Here is a 25,909-nt window from a genome sequence, read left to right as displayed (position 1 = left end):
AAGACATATTTATTTTGGAAATATATATGCTCTTAGAAAATGTTTGAGTAAATGGTGTATGTTTAAACTGTTATAATCTCTGGAAGCGCCCAGTTTATTTATGCTTTGTAATCCGCCTTGAACTGAAAGGCTTTGGCGGATTATAAATTCTGCTGGTAGGGGGAAAACATACATCTAGACTGTCTAGTACAGTGGTCTCAAACGTGCGGCCCAGTGGGCACATGCGGCCTGCTAGGTACTATTTTGAGGCCCTCGGTATGTTTATCATAATCACAAAAGTAAAATAAAACAGTTTCTTGATCATATGTCTCTTTAGCTATAAATTATATTATTATTATTAAGACTTACCCAAAAGGAAAGATTTATAAACTATAAAGAGTTACCTCATGCAAAATTGTCATTTCTTTAATAAGACATTAACTATTTTTTTCTGAGGCCCTCCAAATACCTATAAATCCAAAATGTGGCCCTGCAATGGGTTTGAGTTTGAGACCACTGGTCTAGTAGGATTCAAGGAAAGATAATGGTAAGTTTAAATTTCAAAAACAACACACAAAAAAGAAGAGTCCAACTCACAAAAAAATGAGCGACTGACTGGGTTGATCTGCAACTGGAAAATTGGTTAATTAAAGAGTGGAGAAAAATAACTCAGATATAACTGCACCTTCCCATTACTGAAGTAATATAAGGACAGGGCAAAAAATACCATCATGCGTCAGAAAAAAAACTGGCGCCATTTCTTTTGGAGCAGAGCTGGTGGTTTGAGCAGGACTCCCTTTTGACGCAGCAGAGGCAAAACAGGGACCTCCCTGTCAAGGGTATCGGTGACAAGCAGTGGACGTTTTGATTTCAAATATTTTTATTGATTTTACATAAAACAAAAGAAAATAAAAGGACAATCATCATATAAGAATCAGGAAATAACAAGTATAGCAAAGTCAAGTGCAAACAGATCAAAATTGATCCAACCAGAATACCATAACATAGGCAAATGTAATATAACAAAGCTAACTCCTTAGAGAGGTAGCACAAAAATCTAACAGAAAGTATGCAAAACCCTGGAGAGGAGAAAAGAAAAAAGGAAAGAAGAGAAAAGGTAACAGAAAGGAAAGAGAGTTTATAGAAAAGAGGAGGAAAGGTAGGGCAGATGTCCATTTCTGAGAGAGATCTGATAGCAAATACCAGGAAAAGAGAAGCTAGAAGAAAAAGATGGGAAAGTCAACGATCAAGGGGAGAAATGTTGTACAGGTTCCCAAATGCGGGAAATTACGAGAGCCCTGTTAGAGAATTCAGCCGCTTTAATCTCATATAAGTGAATCATAAGAACAGAGTTCCACCAAAAAACAACATTTAGTAGGTCTGCAGATTTCCAGTTATGGAGAATCATTTGGATCGTGAGAGCTATCAAGATATTAAGAAGAGATTGTTGATCAGGAGTAAGGGGATCTGGAACCGCCAAAGCTCTAAAGAGAAGAATGCCAAATGAGAAGTCTGATGAAATAGGCAAAATTTGTTGAATGATACGCCAAATCTTGGACCAAAAAGAGGATAAGAAAGGACAGTCAAAAATCATATGATAGATATCCCCCAACATTGCCGAGCAGTGCCAACAAAGATTGGAGTCCCTAAGACCAGATCTAAACATCTTGTTAGAATACTTGGTAAGTTAAAAAGTAGAGAGATTGAGAAAGACTAGAAGAGGCTGTGGGACGAATAATTTTCTTGAAGTAATGAGTCCAGTCATGATCAGATCCCCGCCAAGTGGTATGTGTAGCCCAAACATCAGTGGTTCTTTTAGACCTAGGGAAGCGATGAGATCGAAGTTCTTTATAAAAAAGAGATGTGGTATGACCGAGAAAAATCTCCATACGGGAAGAGTTCAGGAAGGCTGACGAGGAGGAGAAAGTAAATATGGAGGGAGAGTATCTTTCAGACAGTGCGAAAGTTGAATCCAATGAAAGAATTCCGAGGAATGGAGATTAAATTTGTCCTGGAGTTGCGAGAAAGAGAAGAGGGTGCTCCCATCTATGAGTTGATTCAAGGTCCAAATTCCCCTATCTATCCACGAGCACCAATGAATAAGTTGATTGTCAATACAGAACAAAGAATTGCACCAAATAGGAGCCTCCAGCGTATGTTTCCTGTTTGTCGAAGTAATATCATCGAAGAGTTGAATCGCTTGGAGGGTCGCCCCAACAGTGGCAGATTGACAAGGTAGAAAAGATGGAGAGATATATGGAAGACATGATAAAGGAATGGGCCTGACTAGATGTTGTTCAATATGCAACCAAGCAGCCTGAGATGCAGTTGAGTCAGAGTTCTGGAGCCAAAGGGAGCCATATCTGAGTAAGGCGGCAATGTGATATAGAAAGAAGTAGGGAAATCCCATACCCCCATCTTCCTTGGAGGATTTGAGGATTTGCAAAGAAATACGAGGAGGTTTTTTGTTCCAGAGATATTCCGTAAGTCTGCTCTCAATTGATTTGTAGAAGGATCTCGGAGCAAGTCTAGGAAGCATGGAGAGATAGTAGTTGATGATCGGGGATATGGTCATTTTGATGGCTTCGAGACGCCCCCACCAGGATAATGAGAGGGGAGACCATCTTTTCAATAGTTTCTCAACTTTGGAAGTTATAGCAGAAAGGTTAAGGGACATCATGGTGTCTGTATCTTGATGGAAAAGAGTACCTAGGTACTTCAGCGATGAACTGGCGCAACGAAAGGAAATAGGGCCGCAGTCAGATAAAGAAGTAACATCATTAAGAGGTAAGATTTCAGATTTGTCCCAATTGATACGATAGCCGGAATGGCAAGAGAAGTCAGAAACTAGATCAAGGAGGACAGGAATAGAGGAGGCAGGGTTGGAGAGGAAAACAAGCAAGTCATCGGCATACGCTAAAGATTTAATCCCCTCCCTAGTATTATCACACCTAACCTCTCTTCTTACCTACTTCTATAAATCTATTGGAGTTCCGTTCCTTCCCTAACCATGTAAACCGTGTCGAGCTCCACCTGTGGAGATGTTGCGGTATATAAACCCAAGATTTAGTTTAGTTTAGTTTAATCTGAGTAGATCCCACCTGTATACCGGTTAGGTGTGGATGTTGTCTAATTGCTAATAGTAAAGGTTCAAGAGCCAAGTTGAAGAGAAGAGGAGATAAGGGACAACCCTGACGAGTGCCTCTATGAAGACGAAATGGGGTAGAAAGAGAGTCATTAATGCGTAACCTGGAGGAAGGTTTAGAGTATAGAATCTGGACCCATTTCACAAAATCCATTCCACATCCAAACCAGGATAAAGCAGAAAACAAATGATTCCATTCAACCATATCGAACGCTTTCTCAGCATCAAGTGAGATCGCAATCAAGGGATCAGAAGATGAGTGAGCAACATCTAGGATAGCATGAAATGTGCGTGCATTGTCACCGATATAACGGTTCCTCATAAATCCTACTTGATCTGGGTGAATAAGAGAGCCAAGGATTTTATCCAACCGGGAAGCTAGGATTTTAGCCAGAATTTTACAATCCGCATTAAGTAGAGAGATGGGTCTATAGTTCGCGACATTAGTGTGATCCCGTCCTTCTTTGGGAAGTACTATGATATGTGCCTCGGTGAATCCACCCTGGTCTTCCGGAAAGGAGAAAAGATAGTCATATAACCTTTGTAGCAGAGGAACCAGTTCATTAGAAAATGTTTTGTAAAATTCAATAGGATAGCCATCAGGGCCTGGTGATTTATGAGAAGCAAGAGATTTGATAGCATTCAAAATCTCAGCTTCTGTTATAGTAGCACCCAAAATAGTTGCCTGAGATTGGGACAAAAAAGGATGAGAGAGATTATGAAGAAACGGGTCAGAGGGTGTATCCGAGGTAATTGAGGATGACGAATAAAGTTTTTCATAAAAAGAAGTAAAGAGTTGAGAAATAGAGGCGTCATCAGTGACGGAAGTACCATCATCTTTTACCAAGGCGGCAATTCTAGAACGTTGTTTGCGGTTAGCTAGGTAACGAGCAAGAGATCGTCCGGCTTTGTTAGCCGAGACATAAGTACCTGATTTGGATACAAGAAAGTCCTGTTGAGCTTTTAGTTTAGAAAGTATATTATATTCAATTTTTTTCTGGATCAAAGTGGGAGAGACATGGTTCGACCCCTCATTAACTTGTTGTTTTTCCAGATCAGAAATGTCATTCTCCACAGTATCACGTTTGGCGTAGTCAGATTTCCATTTCCATGCTAAGAAGCTAATCACTTCCCCCCTAAGACTCGCCTTGAAAGCTTCCCAAACCGTGTTAAAAGAGGGGGTGGAGGGAGTGTTAATATCAAAGAATTCAGGAATAAAACAACGAATCTTGTCCTGAAAGGAGGTATCCAGAAGAAGGGAGGTATTAAAACGCCAGATATGTTTAGGACGAATATGCTGAAGTTCAACATGTAGACCAACAGGAGCGTGATCTGATAGAATGATGGGATGAATGGTGGAGGCCCGAACCAGTGGCATTAGTGATTTAGAGATAAGAAAAAAGTCAATCCTAGAATAGGACTTATGAGGAGCAGAGTAGAATGAGAACAATCGCTCACTAGGGTGGAGGAGTCTCCAGGGATCACAGAGGCCCAGATCAGAGATGACATGATGAAGTTCAGATCACATTTTCGGGATACGAAAGGGTGCAAGTGACTGCCTGTCTTCATGAATATCTAAGGGTAGATTAAAATCCTCACCTATTATCAAAGGATGTTCGGAAATATTTAAAGTGTGTCACGCAAAGAAGATATGAAGGAGGGTATATCTAAGTTGGGCGCGTAAAGGTTAAGAATAGAAATTAGTGTATTCCCTAATTATAGAGAACAAGCTATCCACCTGCCCTCAAGATCTGAAGACTGACATAGGATGTTTGCCTGAAGAGAGGACTTAATTAAAATAGATACTCCTCGTTTCTTATGGAATGCAGGAGAGAATAAATGAGTATTATAGCCAGGGATTTTGAGCAAGGAGCAGCTTTTTGAGTCAAGGTGTGTCTCCTGTAAAAATAGAATGTCATAATCTTTCAGTTTAAGATAATCCATAATTTTTTTACATTTCAAAGGGTGATTAATACCGTTGACGTTCCAAGATACAAATTTAAGGGATGTCATAAGCAGGAGCTAAGAATGATAGAAGCTTGAGATCCAGAAGAGAGACGCCTGCCCTAGAAAAAAGAAGACGAGAGTCAAAGAGGAAAGAGTAAGACATTAGGTTAACAAAAATTATTCTTCTACAGGAGGAGGAAATGTGGAGAGAGAGTGCCAGTTTGTCAAACAAATAGCTTTAAAGCTGCACGCAGTCCACAGTCTAGCATACTAAAAGCAGTGCAAATACCAATGATGATAAGTATACAAATATACAATTTGAAAAGTGAAACTTTGGTAAGCAATGAACAGAGTCAAACCACATGTGACCAAGGTAAATACCAACAATGGTAATAAGAAGGTAAGCATACCCTGTGATGGAAAAGGGTAGGCAGTGGAAAACCAAATATGCATATAGTAATAAAGGTAAGTAATTCAATTGAAAACATGTAACATATAGTGAGAAACCATGAAGATTTTACCTGAGAGGAACAAAAGAAAGAGTCCAAAGTAGAATAAGAAACATGGAAGGCAATCAGGTAAAATTATAAAAACCTTTCAACAGTATAAGAGGAAGAGCAACCCCACCAGCATTAAAGACACCACCTTGAGCTGACATAAAAGGAAAAATAAAATTAGGGTGACTTCAAACTGAAGGAAAAACGTAAAGACTACTACTCCAAACTCATTGGCACTGAAAAACCAGACACCAAAAAACTTTTCAGCATTGTAAAAAACCTCACAGATACCAAATCCTTCCTCGCCACCCAAGGAACCCAGACTCCATCAGCTTCACAACTATCGGACTACTTCAAAAATAAAATCATCACAATCAGAGCCACATTCAACAATTCTCAAAATATCATAGAAGAGATACTAATAAAACCCACAAAAGACGAAGCCATCTCAGCAGATAGGACCTGGACCAACTTCCCAACGACACAATGGTCAGACCTGGACCGGCTGTACAAAAAATACAGCAAATCCTCCTGTGATTTGAACAACTGTCCTCCTTACCTATTAGCAACAGCATCTACCAAATTCATCGCTTGTCTCACGCTATGGTTGCAAACCACTCTCAAGGAAGGTCAGTTCCCTCCGGAACTTGGCGAAATCATAATCACCCCCATACTAAAAGACCCCAAAGGCCCAATAGACAACCCAACAAATTATAGACCAATCGCTTCTATACCACTATACATCAAACTCATAGAGGGTCTAGTAGCAAAATATCTATCCTACTACCTAGAAGACCACCACATTCTGCATCCAACTCAATCCGGTTTCAGAGCTAATCACAGCACAGAAACATTACTGGTATCTTTACTTGATATAGCCCGACAGCACCTCAGCAAAGGAAACAAGTTACTAATCATCCAACTCGACCTTTCAGCAGCATTTGACTTAGTAGATCATCCAATACTTCTCCAGACACTAGATGCCATAGGAATAACTGGTAAAGTTCACAACTGGTTCCAAGGATTCCTTCAAACAAGATCATATAGAGTTAAGTCAAAAGATATTTTATCCGAACCCTGGACAAACCCCTGCGGAGTACCACAAGAATCCCCACTATCGCCCATACTATTCAACCTCTTCATAGCTTCCTTAGGCACTGCCCTAGAGGCCCTAAATATAACTTCTTTCAGCTACGCAGATGACATAACCATCATTCTCCCATTTGACATCCAAGACCCCAGCTCCAATGGACACCTAAAAACAACACTGGAAACAGTAGAAAAATGGATGATGAACCATAAGCTGAAACTGAATGCGGAGAAAACCAAATTCCTACTACTAGAGAAGGAACAAAAGCCATCTATAACAGAACTGGAAGTAAACGCAATCAAATATCCCATACAGAGCACTCTCAAAATTCTAGGAATACAATTAGACAGACGCTGCACTATGCAGACACAGATACACAAAGTCATACAGAAGGCATTCTTCACCATGCGAAACCTAAGAAAAATAAGAAAGTTCTTTACCAAAGAACACTACAAGATCATTGTACAATCCCTCACACTCAGTACCTTGGATTACTGCAACAGCCTCTACCTACCATGCCCAAACAACATGATAAAACAACTACAGACCGTTCAGAACACAGCCATCAGACTCATCTACTGTCTCAGCAAATTTGACCACATCACTCCCGCCTATGTAGACTCTCACTGGCTTCCGATAAAAGCAAGAACTCAATTCAAGTTCTATTGTCTACTATTTAAAGTAACCCATGGAACTGCCCCCTGTTACCTAAACAACCGCCTATACCGCTACTACTCATCCAGATCAAGAAGAACTCAAAACCTATTCACCTTCCCCCCCCTCATAATGGAACCCGACGTAAGAAACTATACGACAGCCTTCTAGCGACACAGGCAGCGAAAATTGACCCCACCATCACCAAACTAATGATCAACACAACAGACATCAAAGTGTTTCGAAGAGAAATCAAAACATTTCTATTCAAAAAACACGTCCTCACCAACTAATATCCTCCCCTTTCGCACAAGCTCTCCCTCTATTGAATAACACATTAGTCTTCTCCTAGAACCTGTCCTTCCAAACATATTCTGACTCCTATATAAGCATTTACCTCACTATCCAACAAACTTCTTACGTCATTATTAGGTAACTTCTAGTCTGTAACCCATATATACTGATATTCTCTACTGTATCCTGTTATCACTTGATTCTCTGCTATGTAATTCTTACAATTGAATCCTCTACCACACCATGTAAAGTACATGAATCACTGTTATGTAATTTCTCTAGATAATCGTTGTTACGCAATTCTCTCGGTAATGTCCAGATCTCTTATAATTTGTAATCCGCCTAGAACCGCAATGCACAGGCGGAATAGAAATCACTAATGTAATGTAATGTTATATTAACAAGGCATGTATCAGGGAGAGGTATAGAAAACATGATATAAAATAATAAATTCACAGGCTGTGGTGAAAAGGGGTAATGGGTATACATGGAGTACATGAAACAAAAAGTGTGAAAGAGAAGAGTATTAACACTCAGGAAGGCTATTGAGATACTATAAGACAGGTAATAGAGTGAACAAGAGTGACATTAAAGCAGAGTTTGGGAATAACCAGGAAACTTAAAATGAGTAATCAAACGTACTAAAAGATAACCATCAGTAAAAGAGAAGGCGGTTAGAGAGAGAAGATAGAAGATAAGATGGGGGAAGTAAGATGAGACCGGGAAAGTAGCAGGGAAAGTTATATCTGGCAATGCATTATCATGTTTACAGAAATTTTCAGAAGGAGCAGAAAGAGAATCTATGCAGTAAGAAGGGAAATTCAGCGGGAGTGAGGGAAAGAAATCAAAACACATCAAAAGGTATGCAAAAAACAATGAAACTAAACATAAGACTATTTTTAAGCTGTTACAGAGAAGGTAGAAGGGAGGGAGAGAAGTGCATATATTCAATAACATATTAGAGAGGAGAGGAAGAATCATATAGTAAGCCAAGGAAGGAGAAATGAATTATCCAGGAAAAGAAGAGAGGTGCGAACAGTGAAAGAGAAGGGGGAGAAGCAGTAGATAGAACGAGCAGAATACGGGGGGAGATCAGAACGTGTAAAACTGGACAAAAAGAATGAGTTGGTCCATGAGAGAAAGCCGAATGAAGCAAGATAAGCAAAAAAGGTCCAAAGGGGTAACATGGTCGAATGGTGGAGCGGTCAGCAAGGTGGCTCAGTTCACAGACTTCGGGCGCAGTCCGATGCTGAAGGGGCGAAATCCTCAGAGTTCAGAAGAAAGCATTATATCAGAGAGAGTAAGTCAAGTCATCCCATTTTTGTTTGATGTATCCAAGCGCGTAGAGTCTCAGGATCGGAGTAAGAGTCTGTTTTATTTCTGAAAGTCACTCGGAACCTCGCCGGATAGAAAGGGCCCAAATCTTTGAGGTCCTAGCGCATTGCAAGGAAAGCTTTGCGTTTTGCAGCGGTGGCGGGGGCTAAGTCGGGAACTATAGTTATTTTACGCCCCTGGAAAAGCATCGATGTTCTGCTCTTAGCGGTGGTCAAGATCGTCAGGGCCTGTTGAAATCTGAGAACCTTGATGATTATCGGTCTGGGATGTTTGTTGCCAGGCTGGGGGGTGGAAGGAGAGCGGTGAGCACGCTCGATTTCAAAGGCAGGAACGAAGTCAAGGTCCAGAAATTTAGGAAGCCAAGAAGACATGAATGATAGGGTGTCATTGCCCTCCGACCCCTCCGGTACGCCGAGGATTCGTAAATTCGATCTTCTTCCACGATTCGCCAGGTCCTCCAGGTCAGAAGTTAGTTTTAAGATGGCCGCTGTATTGGTTTGAATCGCGGGGATATCCTTCTCCACCGCCAAGACTCTGGTGTTTAAAGAGTCGAAGTGCTGTTGAGAAGCGGCAATCTGAGAATGGATTGACTCCAACTCAATTCGCATATCTTTGGAGATGTCAATATGCGTCTTCATCATGGTTTTGATGCTCTGTAGTTCAGCCATGATCGGGTCCGGTTCTTCCACAAGGTCCTCCGCCGTGCCGGCCTTAACTGGAGATGGTGGAGCAGACTTGAGGCATTTATTAGTTGGTGGGGTCTCTGATTTAGATTTTTTTGTGGTAATCTTGTGCTATACAGACCCGCTGATGATACCGAATGTGCAGGTTTACGAAAATGATAGTTGGTAAAAGTTGGTATGCACGAATGTCTGGACAGGAAGTGGGAGCAAGCAGCTCACGCAGCCATATTGTCTGAGTCCAAACCGGAAGCCGACGTTTGATTGTTTATGAAGAGCGTCTGAGTCAAGATAAGTTTTGCTATATTTTTGCTCCCCTTGCTTTATTAATTCCTGCCTTTGAGCAGGGTTTGATCTGTTTCCGATAGTTCGGAGAGTGTGGAATTTTTTTCTGATGCATGATGATATTTTTTGCTGCTGCCCTTATATTATTTCAGTATTGGGAGGATGCAGTTATATCTGAGTCTTTTTTCTCCACTCTTTAATTAACCGATTTCCCAGTTGCAGATCATCCCAGTTAGTCGCTCATTTTTTTGTGTAAGTTTTTATTTCACTCATTACTAAATGTATATCCCTGTCTCTTTAATAGTTTAAATGTATTATGTTAATATAGAGAAATTAAGTGTTTCTTCCTGTGCAAACAGCATACGATTCCTTATGGATGGGTTATGCACCCCAACTTGCACGTTGCTTGCAGAAGACATCAATCATTTTTTTCCCTCCGCCTTCTTGTCTCTTTGGGCAGCAACCCCTCTCCTCAGTTTTAACTCTGTAAACAAGTTGAGAAGATGTCTTTTCATCTGCTGTGCACTAGATTTTTTATTTTCGGGTTTTAATCTGATCTTTTTGAGGCTTCCCTGTGCTAAGAGGTTCATAGTGGTCCTGGGACAGCTCTGCCTGGGAGAAGGATCAGACCTCTGGAACCAGGAGGGCCACACTTTTAAAGAGTACCTGCCTGGCCGGCCTGCGTTAACTCTTGGGAGTTCGGGATTAGGTCCCCTGGGAGTGGCACTCGCGCCTGTGGCATTAGGCGCTTCAATGCATACTGATTTGACCCAGCTACTGGCTGGGAGTCTTGGCAGAGGCCAGCTACCCCCCCCCCCCCCGAAGAAATATATAGGAACATGAGGAGTCAAGGGTTTCAGGTTTTTGGAACCCGATTAAAAAGCAGCTTGAAGAAACAAGCCCCTGGAACCACCGTTGCTTATCTGAGGCAAAAATTCTCAATTTCCAGCTGCAGTGAGAAGCTGATGCAGGCACAGCACCTAGCAAATCTGTGAGTACAGCTCAGTACTATCTATAGGAAAACTGGGGTAGGTCTGATTTTTGCAAAACTAAGGGTTTTGAGATTGTCCCAAGGGTCCCTTCACCTCCAAAATTATATTTTGAAAATTTTTGAAGTTTTAGTTTTGCTCCACAGGCTGTTTTTGGCACCTAAATCACTGCTGTGGTAGCCATCTTGAATTTCCTGATTTTCTTTTAAAAGCCTCTATTTGCCTCTAATCACCTCAAATTTGCTTTAAATTGAATAGAATGGACTCCTCAGGTGTTTTGATCTCAGTATCATGCCAAAAGTGTGCTGGATGGGTGCCTGAGGAGCGTCCTTGTACCATGGGGCATGTGGTGGAGAGCGATTGACTTAGCTCTCTGTGGTCACTCCATGAGAAAGAAAGTTTAATATCCAGGGTGGAAAGCCCGGTTAGAGCCTCTAAACTGCAACTTGGCATTGCCAATGAAGCGCTTTTGCTTGGATGCCCCTCACCCTGAAAGGAGACATGGGATAGCCCATCAGAGGTCCCCAGAGATTACAGGGCAGGTCTTTCGCCCTGATTTTATGACTTTGATGTATGCAGCTTACCAGAAGCAAATGGAGCAATCTTCAGTTCTTGGCCTGCTGTTCGGTTTGGCAACTATGCCTCGCACCTTCACTAAGGTAATGGTGGTGGTATCAGCGCATCTATGCAAAGCAGGCATCCAAGATCCTCCTTACTTGGATGATTGGCTGATCAGAGCACCATCTGTGATGGAATGTCGCAGGGTAGTGTCTCAGATAGTCCAGTTGCTGGATCTGGAGTGGATTATAAATTTCAAAAAGAAGCACTTGGAACCAGCTCACATTCAAGGTATTTGGGGGGTTAGTTCAACACAGTAGAGGGCCAAGTGTTTCATCCAGAGCCACACAACCTGAAGCACAGAAGCCAGATGTTAGAAATCTTAGCAAAGCTGACTTCCTAGGACATGGCATTACCTGCAGGTACTAAGTTCAATGGTAGCGACTGTAGAGGTAATTCTGGAGGACAAGAGCCCACCTGCATCCCTTACAGAGCACACTGCTTGTGTGTTAGTCGTCTCAGAAGGACTCTCTCCAGTCACAGCCTGGATGGCAAAAGCAAGCCAGAGTCTACAGTGGTGGCGCCAGCCAGAGTCATTATCCAGAGGTCTCGCTCTCCGCTAGAGTCTTGGGTGATCCTGATGACAGATGCCAGTCTTTACGGCTGGGGAGGAGTCCTTGAGAGGGTCATCCCGTAAAGGGCATTGGTCTATCAACAGATTGAGGTTGAAAGCTATTCGGCTGGCTCTGTGGTTCTTCCAGCAAAGCTGCAAGGCAGTTGGGGTCTTCTCCGACAATGCCACAGCCATGGCATATGTTAACAGACAACGGGGAACCAAGAGTGCTCCACTGAGGTAGAGGTCCAGTTACTGTTTCACCTGACTGAAGCTCAATGAAGACCATCACAGCAGCTCATTTAGTGGGAGTGGACACTGTCCAAGCCAAATATCTCAGCCACCAGACCCTGGATCCGGGGGAATGATCCCTGCCCCAGAGAGCATTCAACTGCATTGTGAAATGTTAGGGGCGGCCAACTTTTGATCTCATGGCTTCAGCGGCAACTGGAAAGCCCCTCATTTCTTCAGTCAAAGATCCAAGTCAGGAAGCAATGATATAGATGCTCTAGTACAATCATGGCCAGTGATGGGGCTATTGTATGTGTTCCCTCTATAGCCGATGATAGGCAGGATACTTCGCAGGACAATGGCCTATCGAGGATTGGTAATCCTTGTGGGCCCAGATTGGCTGCGTCATTCTTGGTATGAGAACTTAGTCCATTTGAAGTGGGACAGTTGTCTGACTACCACTGCACCAGAATCTTCTGTCCAAGGGGCCCATACCTTGGCACCAAGACCTGGAACAACCTCCCAACTGACATCAGGGTGGAAACATTATATAACAAATTCCAAAAAAAATTAAAAACAGTCTTCTTTGAAAACATACACACTGTAGACAACTGAAAATAATTAATATCACTAAATCTCACCCTCTACTCAGACACTATACCAATACAATCAAAGAACTTCCATTCTCTTCTCTATTTCCCTATCCATAATTCTGACCTCCTAAAACTACTATAAAGTAGTATATTCATTCTGTAATTCAAAACATTGTAAGTTGCCTTGAACCTGTTTAGGCATAGTGCGACTCAGAAATACCAGATTAGATTAGACTCCAGAACGCTTTGGGCTTTCAGCATGGCTATTGAGCGCACAGCCTTAGCACGAAAAGGATATTTGGATGTGGTTATCACAACTCTTCTACAATCGAAGAAACCTGCTACTGTAGCTGCTTAGGCCAAAGTGTGGAAACTCTTTCAGTCCTGGTGTAAGGAGAGGCAGTTTGACCCCTTATGGGCTCTTATTTCTGAGGTCCTGTAGTTCATGAAGGAAAGTTTGGAGAACGGGCTGGCTATAGTATCTTTAAAGGTGCAAATAACCGGCTTAGTGGACAGAAAGACTTTGGCCTCTCATCCAGATGTATCCAGATTCTTGAAAGGAGCTATTAGGCTCCACTCTCCAGTATGGTAGCTTTTGGGAAGTGCGGCTTCCCACTTTTCAGCCCATGGACAAGAGGAAATGACAAAATAGTGAAATTACTTGATGTCAGGAGAGTGCTTCTTTGTTATATTGAGGGACAAATGAGTTCTGCCTGTCAGATCACCTCAGTCTTGATCAGTTCTAGCCGTTGAGGAAAGCCAGCCTGTAAAGCTTCTGTTTCCTGATATTTGCATGGCTATTTCCTTGATGTCAATCTATCGGATTTTCTGTTTACGCCTACGCCGACGATATTCAGTTATTACACCCAATTGACCCTGACAGCTCACAAAATATAACAATAATAAATGAGAAATTGGATCAAATTCACCATTGGTTAGATCTCAATAAGCTATCTTTAAATATTCTTAAAACCAAGGTTATGCTTTTTCCTTGGAAAGACTGTAGTAAACCAATTATCCCGATTTCTATTAATCATACTCCTCTGCTGATTCACCAAAATATTAAGATCCTAGGTATAACATTCGACACTAAATTATCATACCACGATCATATAAGCAATGTGGTCAAATCTACCTTTTTTAGATTACGCCAAATTCGATCTGTTGCAAAATTCTTATGCGAAAAATCTTTAAATATCCTAATACATTCCCTTATCATTTCCAAATTAGATTATTGCAATGCATTGTTCATGGGAATATCTCAAAAAGAAATCAGACGCCTTCAAATCATACAGAACGCTTCCATAAAAATAATTTATAAAGCTAAGAAATTCGACCACGTCACTCCTTTACTTAAAGAGTCACACTGGCTTCCCGTGGTACATCGTATTCAATATAAAATTTGTTTGCTTACGTTCAAATCAATAATGTCCCAAACCCCAGCTTTTATTTTTAGAGTTCTAATTCCCTATACAACTTCAAGAACTCTTAGATCTCAGGACCAACATCTATTGGCTATTCCATCATTGAAAGTTATAAACACTAGACGGCTTACTATATTTTCAGTGACCGCACCACAATCCTGGAATAATCTTCCTATTTATATTAGAGAAGAAAAGAACTTAGTTAATTTTAAGACTAAGCTTAAAAGTTTCTTATTCAATGATGCTTTTAATTAATATTCAATGATGTTTTTAATTAATATACAACTTTATAATCTTTCTTATCTTCTACATTTTTATTTATGTTTTTATCCCCTCCCTATTGTTGTAATCCTGAAATATAAAATTTGATACATAATGTAACCCTTTAAATATCATTTCCCTAATGTTTCATGATTGTAAGTTTTTGTAATTATGTAATTTTATTTGTCTATGTAATAACTACCCCATGTTTTTATTTATTCATTATTGATTGTATATCGCCTAGAATGTAGAATAGGCGATTAATCAAATTGCATAATAAACTTGATAAACTTGATAAACTTGATGTACATTGGCTAGGGAAGGGGTAGGCAATTCTGGTCCTCGAGAACCGGAGCCAGGTCAGGTTTTCAGGATATCCACAATGAATAAGTATGAGATGGATTTGCATGCACTGCCTCCTTGAGATGCAAATTATCTCATGCATATTTATTGTGGTTATCCTGAAAACCTGACCTGGCTCTGGCTCTCGAGGACCGGAATTGCCTACCTCTACCAGAAGTGTGGCTTCCTCCAGGGCAGAGTTCAGAGCAGTGCTGCCTGATGTAATTTGTAGGGCAGCCACATGGTCTGCTCTAGATACTTTTACAAAATTTTTTCAGAGTGGATGTGATGGCGCAAACAGATGTGACTTTTGGGTCCTCTATGTGGGTCGTAGGCTCATCTGTCCCACCCTAGACTCAAGGGATTGCTCTGGTACATCCCATCCGTACAGAATCGTATGCTGTTTGCACAGGAAGGAAGGATTAGGTTCTTACCTCAATAATCCTCTTTCATATAGAACAGCATACAATTTCTTATGCCCCACCCTGTCAGATGTGTGATATGCCTGCTTTGGCTTGAAGGCTAGGAAGAGTATCCAGGAGCTTGGCTTGAGGCAGCCAGGGAAGAGAAGCAGAGTCCTTTGAATACTGGCATGTTAGTACTAAATTTGATATCAGCACATTTTGTTTTGCTAAGAGCTATATATGTCTTAATGCCGGTTGCACACAGGTAAGTAGTTTTGTTCTCCACTGTTATTTGATGCCCTGTTGGATAGTTGTTTATTAACTGTTGTTTATTATTAGAGTGGACTGCTGGGCACGATGAACCACTGGCCTGACCCAGCAGTGGCAATTCTTATGTTCTTAACTTATTTGGATCAGGAAATTCCCCAAGACCCCCTCCCCCCTTGTTTGGTTTTCTTTTTCTAAGGGTTCTTAATTTGGTAAAGACTGAGGGACAAAGGAACAAAGAGAAGAAAATGATTGATGTCTTCTGCAAGCAACTTGCGAGTTGAGGTGCACAACCCATCTATAATGAATTGTATGCTGTTCTACAGGAAAAGATTATCGAAGTAGGAGCCTAATCCTTCCTTCATAACTATTCATCCTTTGTAATGTTTATGGTTGAATGTAATGTCTGTCTTCACCAGGTGTCACTGGGGATGATCATATGATGAAGGTGGAGACTGTACACTGTAGTGCTTGCAGTGTGTATGTCCCCGCATTGTACAGTTCTGTGCAACAACATTTGAAATCAGCAGATCATACAAAGAGCAAACTGGTAAGATTTTGCTGTTGTACACCATTGACTGTAAAGTAGTTTATGACTTTGTGCATGCACTGCTGCTTTTTGAGCATGTGCATGTTTTGTTCTGGACTGTGCACCAAAACAATTTATTTTTTTTTTAACTAGCATTTTTTTCCTTCTACTTTACAGCTGAATCAAAACCAAGGCTGGGAATTTAGTTCCATGAGCCTCATTCACAGTTACTTTAGACCTTTTACCCCTATAATATATTCCCTCTTAACTAACTTGGGGGCAGATGTAGAAAGCTACCATGGGCTTACAGTGTGTCTTTAACCTGCTCATTAATGGCCTCTGTATACTAAGAATTTTTGTGCTCCTGCGGTAGACATCAGCACACAGTATTAAAATGCATGCTAAAGAGCTGATCAGCTACTCTGCAGCATGCAGGGCTGTGCACTGAGGTGTACAGTAGGGGCTCAGTGCCTGAAACCTACTGCCATGTCTGAGGATGGTATAGAGCCCCCACAATCTGCATTGGGCCTCATCTCCTTCCCCCTCTATCCCACTACAGCACGTCCCATTCTGTAAATTACTTGCCCCACCCTTTCCCGAGGATATATCTATATCTATATCTATCTATCTATTTATCTATCTATAAATCTACCTATAAATCTACCCCTTCCCAACATTACCAGCCATCTCATCCCCTCCAGCAAAACTGCTTCCTTGGTGCCTGGTAACTCAAATCCTTGAGAAGACTAGGATGAGTACCGGTTAGACTGCCTTCCTCCCAACAAAACTATTGCCTTGCTATCTAGTGACAACCTAATCACAATTTAAAAAAAAAAAAATTGTCCCTGGTGTCTTAATAGCACACAGGTCCCCCCAGACCTCGTGCCTCTTAATAAGGCCTCTGGCACACACATTCTCAAATGGCACTGCCCTGCTCTATCTGGTACATTTTGGAATGCACTGGGCAGGGCCAGTCAGCCATATACTGTAAGTGAATTTCTCACTTCTTTGACAAACTGGCCCTATCCAGTGCATCCCCATGAATCACCTTGTGAGGCAGGAACTGCCAGTTTGAGAATGATGATGGTGGAGGCATGAGCGAGTAGGCATCACTCCTGTCTCATTAAGAGATATGTGGTCTGATTGGGCCTGATGAGGGAAGGGGTGTGGGTGCCCATAGACTGGTAGGGTGGGGATTGTGGACTGGAAAGGGTGCCACTAAACACCTGGGAATTTTGTGTGTTTTAATTGGAGGTGAAGAGGTAATAGTTGTTAGTGCCTTAAACACTAAGAATTGTTTGTGTGTGTGTGTGTGTGTGGGGGGGGGGGGGTGCAAGGTGCTACTAGATACTGTTTAGGAGATGGGATTGGATAGGAAAAATGCCACAACATGCTTATCCGAAAGAAAACAAACTGTGGATAAACACAATGTTCTTGACTTTCCTTTATTTCTTCACGATATCTCTGAACAATGGTAAAATAAGAACATATCAACCATGTAAAAGACTACCGTGACCCGACACGGGCTGTGTTTCGGCTAGCAAGCCTTTTTTAAAGGTCCTAAGGTTAAAAATAAAAACAAATCAAAATATAAATAATAGAAATATAGTATAGAAATAAAGACAAATACCAAATAGAAATGACAATAACAGTAAAAATGATGAGAAAAGGATACAGATGTGAACAAAAAAATGTAAACAAAATATGTGACATGTGCAGCTGAAATATGATGTCATAGTGGATCATGCATAGACACCTATGCATAGTGGATGCGTGATGTGATAATAAATGATGTGAAGATAAGGGTGTGAAAATAGTGACATGTTGGGGCCATATCTGTAGATGTCAGGTTAAGCAAATATATGAATTGTGATGATAGTAAGACATATTTGCCTTATAAATATCAAAAAACCATGACGTGATGATGGAATTAAAGGTTTAGGATCATCAAAAAATAGTGAGATGAAACAGTGAAAACATGCCCACATGAGTAGTGATAAATGTGTTGTTAAAGGAGGAAAACTAACATACCAGTCAAAAGACAAGTTGGTAGTATACAGAATTGATATGCAGTCTCGAAGAGTCCTTAAAATAAGGAAAAATATTGCCTTAAAATGCCTTAAAATGACATAAAACTGTTAGGAAAACCTAATTTTAAAACCATACATGCATATAAACTAAATGGATCAATCAATTGCACTGTTCTATTAAATATGTCAAAGGAAGCTTAAACTGTTCAAACTCTAAATTAACTAGAAACAATTTTTTCTCGCTAATATAGCAACCTTATCTGAAACCCCTCTTATCTGAAAGATTCCTCTCACCTCCTTAGGATTCTAGCACAAGGTAAGTTCAGTGACTTTTCTAGTAACTTTAGATGTAGTATCACTATACACTAAGATACCACAAGAAGGAGCATTAGCTATAGTAAAAGAAGTTTTGGCTAATAGAAATGGAGATCAGAGAATTAGTACCGAGTTTTTGATGAAATTAACCCAATGGGTGATTGAGAGGAATTACTTTGAGTTTGAGGGGGCCTATTACCAACAGATTTAAGGGGGTAGCCATGGGGGCTACCTTGGCCCCATCTGTGGCCACCTAATATATGGGCAAATTCGAAGATAGAGAGATATATCCTTCAGACTGTTATGGAAAAGGTTCTTAGATGATATTTTTTTTTCCTGTGGAAGGGTTCTGAACAAGTTTTGTTAGAATTTTTAAGTTGGATCAACACTAGAGACCCTCATTTACAGTTTACTCCGACATATAACAATAAGGAAATAGAATTTTTGGATATGAAATTAATTAAGGAAGATTTTCATGTGACCACACAGCTTTTTAGAAAACCTGTGTCCCGTAATACATTACTGCATTTCTCAAGTTACCACCCGTGTCATTTAAAATTTAACCTCCCAGTAAGTAAGTTCTTAAGATTACACAGGGTCTCTTCAGATCTAACAGATTTTAAAGCAGCAGCAGATCAGTTACAACATTGTTTTAAAGCCCGGGGATATCCAGCGAAGGCTATACATCGAGCATATTTAAGAGCAAAATATGCCAATAGAGAGCTTTTATTGCAAGAAAAAGAAGGATCTAGAGTTATAGAGCGACTGATCTGCGTACTGCCTTACTCAGAAGCAGCTAAGGAAATTATAGCTCAGATAAAAAAGTACTGGCATATATTACAACTTCATGCCATTTTTGCTGAGATCCCAATGTTTTCTTTTAAAAAGGGAAAGACGATGGGTCAAATTTTGATTCAACAAAGGGTGGGAAAGAGCTATACTAAAATTGAAGGAAATCACAGTAAATGTGGTCACTGTCAATGGAGTGCCAGTACTATAGAAGGCACAACATGGACATATCCCCAGATAATGAAAAAAATAACAGCTTCGGTAAACACTAACTGTCAGACAGAGGGAGTAGTATATGTTCTTATCTGCCCATGTAAGTTGGTCTATGTGGGCAGAACATGGAGCATAGTGGGGGACCTAGTTTGGCTCACATAGACCAACTTACATGAACTATCTCTAAGGAATACCTTGTTTGTGTAAATGCTGAATTTAAACGGCTCTTAAAAATTTACTTGTGCATATAGAAAAATCTCTTAAAAAGGCAGCTCATAAATTTAATAGACCAAACAGGAGTCTATAAAGAAATTATCCAATATTCTATAATCCTTGATTATGGAGACTATATGGCCTGATAACATAAAAATGCCCAATGTTCTATTGTACTTAAATATGAAGCTTTATGGTAAGAGAGCTTAAAGGGCATAGTGCCACATCAAACCTAGAGCACTAAAGAACTAAAAATAAGAATAAAAACTCGGACTGGAAGAGCATCACCAGTGGGGTGCCGCAGGGCTTGGTGCTTGGACTCGTGCTCTTTAAAATCTTTATAAATGATCTGGACATAGGTACGACGAGCGAGGTGAATAAATTTGCAGATGATACGAAGTTATTCAGAGTAGTAAAGACGCAGGGGGATTGCGAAGATCTTCAACATGACATAATCAAGCTCGAGGAATGGGCATCGACATGGATAAGTGTAAAGTGGATAAGTGTAAAGTGATGCATGTTGGTAACAAAAATCTCATGCACAAATACAGGATGTCCGGGGCGGTACTTGGAGAGACCTCCCAGGAAAGGGACTTGGGAGTTCTGATCGACAAGTCGATGAAGCCGTCCACACAATGTGCGGCAGCAGCAAAAAGGGCAAACAGAATGCTAGGAATGATAAAGAAGGGGATCACGAACAGATCAAAGAAGGTTATCATGCCGCTGTACCGTCTTGCAAAACACTCACAAACCACGTTACTCACAAACTGAGGTTTGACTGTATATGACTTACAGGACAAACGGTGACAGAGTTCAAAAAAGCGTGGGATGAACACAGAGGATCTAGAATCAGAAAATAATAGTAAATATAGAAGCACTAAGGCCAGTACTGGGTAGATTTGCATGGTCTGTGTCTATATATGGCCATTTGGTAGAGGATGGGCTGGGGAAGGCTTCAATGGCTGGGAGGGTGTAGATGGACTGGAGTGAGCTTTGATGGAGACTTCAATAATTGGAACCTAAGAACAGTACCGGGCAGAGCTTTGGATTCTTGCCCAGAAATAGCTAAGAAGAAGAAGAAAAAAAACCCCAACACATTTTTAGATTGAATCAGGTTGGACAGACTAGATGAACCATTCGGGACTTTATCTGCCACATCTGCTATGTTACTATGAATATTGATGAATGAGAGACTGACTGTAATAGTATTAAATACCAGTGGGGAGAGAGCAAATGACTCCTAAAAACGCTCAGAAAAGTGAAACTCTGAAAGGGAGGTGGATACCTCCCCTTGAGGCAAGAGTTTACCGTCCAATCATTGCATTTGCTTTGTAGAACATCACTTTCTGACCACTGGTAAAAACTAGTATTGTTTAAATAAACTCTGTTAGATTGACTAAAAAGTTCAAAACAATTATGCACAACTCTTGCTTGGAACGATGATACCATTCACTTATCTGTACCAACTTTAAAGTTTGTAGTTGTAAGGGCTCTTGGGGGTCTCAACGCGGCCCCGTTTCGAAAATTCTGCTTCAGGAGACCCAATGCTACAATGCTACACACTGTTAAACGTATCTGTCCAAGAGGTGATCGTTTGTAAAACTTCAAAAATTCCAGACGTCTGGAATTTTTGAAGTTTTACAAACGATCACCTCTTGGACAGATACGTTTAACAGTGTGTAGCATTGTAGCATTGGGTCTCCTGAAGCAGAATTTTCGAAACGGGGCCGCGTTGAGACCCCCAAGAGCCCTTACAACTACAAACTTTAAAGTTGGTACAGATAAGTGAATGGTATCATCGTTCCAAGCAAGAGTTGTGCATAATTGTTTTGAACTTTTTAGTCAATCTAACAGAGTTTATTTAAACAATACTAGTTTTTACCAGTGGTCAGAAAGTGATGTTCTACAAAGCAAATGCAATGATTGGACGGTAAACTCTTGCCTCAAGGGGAGGTATCCACCTCCCTTTCAGAGTTTCACTTTTCTGAGCGTTTTTAGGAGTCATTTGCTCTCTCCCCACTGGTATTTAATACTATTACAGTCAGTCTCTCATTCATCAACATAATTCCTTTTCTGACTGGTATTTATATTGAGTCCCTGTATGCCTTTTTAACGATGTTACTATGAATGGCAGTGATGTCATTTGCAATCCCAATGATATGGAGGGAACTGCAAGACCATATTAAAGATTGCTACTTTTGCCAAGTGGATTCTCAGCTAAAACTAAGCACAAAATTATCCTGCTCTGGATACTGCTAATAGGCCTGTTCTTCATGATGACTCACTGCCTGTCCCTGTGGAACATGATGAAGAATGTGATTATGATGCAGCAACTGGTCACAATCCAGAATTATCTGATCCTGATGATATGAATGATGAAGATTCAGAACCAGATTCCTTTACACAAGCTGAGCTCAATGATCTTATTTGTGATCTACATCTTTCAAAAGAAAAAGCAGAACGTCTTGCTTCAAGGCTTAAGCAAAAGCACTTGCTTGCAAAAGATGCTAATATAACTCATTACAGAAAAAGGAATCATAACAACATTCTTCACTGTAAATGGCTCATTGTGCTTTTGTCATGACATCAACGGGCTCTTCAACAGTTTGTCACAAGTGCATTGTCCAGATGAATGGCGTCTCTTCATTGATTCTTAACAGAGAAGCTTGAAGGCAGTGTTACTGCACAATGAAAATTCCAAACCAAGTATACCGATTGCCCATTCTACTCATCTAAAGGAGTATTATGAGAATATGAAGAATTTACTAGAAACAATCAGTTATAAAACACACCAGTGGAACATCTGTGGTGATTTGAATGTCATTGGCATGCTAATGGGAATGCAAGTATTCCCTAAATACTGCTGTTTCCTGTGGTTGTGGGATAGCAGATCTACAGCTGAACATTATATCAAGTGTGTCTGGCAGCTGAGGAATACCTATAACCCAGGGACAAGCAGTGTGAAATTTATGCCATTGGTGGATTTTCATAAACTATTTCTTTTACCTCTTCATATCAAGCTGGGGTTGATGAAGAATCTGGTAAAGGCCATGGGTAAAGCAAACTCGCCAGGTTTTCAATATCTTGTTAAGAAATTTCCAAAAATCAGCACTGCAAAACTGAAGGAAGGGATATTTATAGGCCCACAGATCAAGTCCGTTATGCAGGTTGAAGATGTTAAGCAGTCACCCTCAGCAGCTGAGCTTGAAGTTTGGGAGGCATTCAAGTGGTTAGTGGAAAACTTTCTGGGCAACCATAAGTCTCCTTCATACAAGGAAGGAGTTCAGAATCTCCTTGACTCATATCAGAAACTTGGCTGTCACATGTCATTAAAAATCCTTTTGGTACTCACATCTTGACTTTTTTTCCAGAAAATCTTGGTATGGTGAGCAAGGAGAATGTTTTCACCAGGACATTCAGTTAATGGGACGTCGCTACCAAGGTTTCTGGAATGAGCGTATGATAGCTGACTACTTCTGGATGTTGTATTGTGACATTCCAGACACAACTCACAAAGAGAAATCATACTCTTAAGCATTTTTGAAGAAATATTGGTTGCTAAGTGACACAGTCCAGTATAATTATGCTATGCTATGTGCTTATTTGACTTTGGACTGAAGATACTGCAACATTTCTTTAAATTGATGTTGCAATTCTTAAAACCCTATATGCTAAAACATTATAAACTAACATTAGTCATAACTTTAAAATTTTACGTGTCTGAAAAAAAAACTAATAGATCTGAAATCAGTGTGAAAAACTGATTTAGAAAAATGTGTTGTGCTTTCAGATGATTCCGAAAAAAAAAATTTTGGTGCCTTGTGATAGTATTTCAATATTTAATAACAAATTCTTGAAATAGCTACATCTTTAGGTCTTTTTTTAAAAAATCTTAAAATTACATTGCTGGTTAATATTAGTCAGTAAAGTTTTCCAAAGTTTTGCTGCTTGATGAGCCCATGTGGAGTTAAAAGATCTATTGTATCTTATATTCTTAATGTCTGGATACAGAAAAGTGTCATTATTTCTCAGATTCAAAGGTGGATTATTGGAAAAATTTGAGTTGAGGCATATAATCTGGAGTTTCTCCAAAATGTATTTTAAATAGTATACAATAGAATTTATAAAGTATTTACCCTTCTATAGGTAGCCAGTGCAGTTCACATAGGTAAGGTGTAGTCTTATCACTTTTCTTCAATCTGAAGATTAATGGCTGTATTCTATAGTTTGGAGGGTTTTTTTAAATTATATTTGGTATGAATTCAGTCTATTTGGCTTCCCATTTTCTCTTGAATGGTTCCAACAAGTCCACACGCAGAGTTCATTTATTTGCATATCCAACAAGCAGTGTCTCACTTCCGGTTCACCACACAATTGTTTCCCACGTACTCACCTTTATAGGACCCCCAGGGACCCCTGAAGAAGATTTTTTGTCAAAACGCAGACCGTTTTGGATCCTGTATCCCTAGCGGACTAGGTCCTTTAAGGCTCTTATGTGGATGATTTACTTTTATGTGGATGGAATTATTTTATGTGGATGATTTTGATACTTTCAAATAAAGTCCATTTGGGAACATCGTCACTCCACAGAGTTTTTTTGGTTTTCTCTGCATATCCAACAGTAAAAGCCTGTCATTTTAAGAGATTTCTTGATAGAACCCTTGCTTTTCAGGCAGGCAAAATGAATGATTGGCTCAGTAAAATTATTCCAGGTGTTTCATGTTATTATTCTTTTAGAAAATTAATTAAGATGCAGTTATTTGATAATTTGTTACCTAAGTTTTTACTGTTTTAGCTTATCTGTTTATTATGTACTTCTTATGATTTGTATATGTCGCTGACTGTTCAGTTTCTGTTTTAGCTTATCTGTTTATTATGTACTTCTTATGATTTGTATATGTCGCTGACTGTTCAGTTTCTCTTGCTGTAAACCGTATTGAACTATCATGGTCTTGCGGTATATAAAAAAAAAGTTATTATTATTAGTAGTAGGCGGAATTGATTGTCTAAATACTTTCTAATACAGTTTCTAGAAAAGACCAAAAAACTTTTTTTATTAACAAGATGACCTGAGGTAATAGTGAAAGATTGTGATCAAAATGAACTCCTAATATTCTTATTACACTAGCTAGTGGAAAATCAATATTATTTATGGTTAAAACTTTAGTATCACAATTCATGTTAGGACAGTTTAATAAACATAATTTTGTTTTATCCTTATTTAAGTTGATAATTCAATATCCAACTTCTCTAACCACTTCATGCAGTAATTCAGTTTTACCTCCTATTCCATGACTTTCTAATTTCCTCAGAAGTCTTTGTCAAATGCCTTTTGAAAATCCAAATACATAATATCAACTGGCTCACCCTTTATCCACATGTTCATTCACCCCTTCAAGGAAATGTAGATTGGTGAGGCAAGATTTCTCTTGACTAAAATCCATGTTGGCTTTCTCTCATTAATCCATGCTTATGTGTATAAATCTGATAGAGTTAAGAGCCAAACTGAAAGTGTAAAGACTTTCGAAAATAAGGTGGCTAGCAAAATTATTGCAAGTCAGACAGACATTCTAGTAGTTATAATCTACTTGAATGAGCTCTTGCCTTGTGTCAAGAAGCAGTTATGGTATAGGTCTTTTGCGTTGGAAGGGAAATATTAAGTACTTTGATAATCTTATTTCCAGTTAAAAACTGTTCAATTCCTATCCATTTATAGAACTGTATCTTCTATTCAGTTTGCAATGCACCAATTTGTATACCAATAATTTTCAAATGCAAGTCACCTTGAATCCGCTTTGAACATAGTGCGACTCAGAAATTCCAGATTAGATTAGTATAAAGGAACATGAGTCTTTATGCCCGCCTTGTCAGATTTAATTTAGCCTGCTTACTGTCTCAGACATTTATGTGTGTCTCCAAAAGAATGCCTTAGAACAGCCAAGAGAGCATGAAGTTGAGTTTTATTTGGCTTTCAAGCAAGTACAATAACTGATGTGACAGCTCGTGGTGGCAAAGTCTGTGGAAGATCATATAACTGTTAATAATAATTGCACTCAGGTAGGTGACTTGTTTGGTTCCACCTTGTTTACATTAAAGTTCATGGAGTTTAATACGTTGTCTTTGTTGTAGAGCAGAAAAGACTTGACGGTCGGGATGATCCCCATGCCCTCTTTGTTATTTCTCCTCTTTTAGGTGTAATCACCTGCTTTGGTTCAAACTGAGCAGATGGGAC

The 25,909-nt window shown here is 39.9% G+C and overlaps 1 protein-coding gene across 1 annotated transcript in view; it reads left to right on the top strand.

Annotated features, from left to right (window-relative positions):
- Nucleotides 1-25,909, top strand: part of LOC117346460 (DBIRD complex subunit ZNF326-like) — a 146,657-nt gene that overhangs the window by 110,167 nt on the left and 10,581 nt on the right. The window contains exon 8 of the mRNA XM_033916036.1: nt 16,008-16,138. Within this exon, the coding sequence (XP_033771927.1) occupies nt 16,008-16,138 (131 nt within the window). The remainder of the gene's footprint in view (nt 1-16,007; nt 16,139-25,909) is intronic.

The sequence above is a fragment of the Geotrypetes seraphini genome, chromosome 12 (genome assembly GCF_902459505.1).
Source record: "Geotrypetes seraphini chromosome 12, aGeoSer1.1, whole genome shotgun sequence".
Classification (NCBI taxonomy): domain Eukaryota; kingdom Metazoa; phylum Chordata; class Amphibia; order Gymnophiona; family Dermophiidae; genus Geotrypetes; species Geotrypetes seraphini.
Note: the sequence above shows the minus strand (reverse complement) of the source record. Positions and strands in the feature narration are given on the sequence as shown.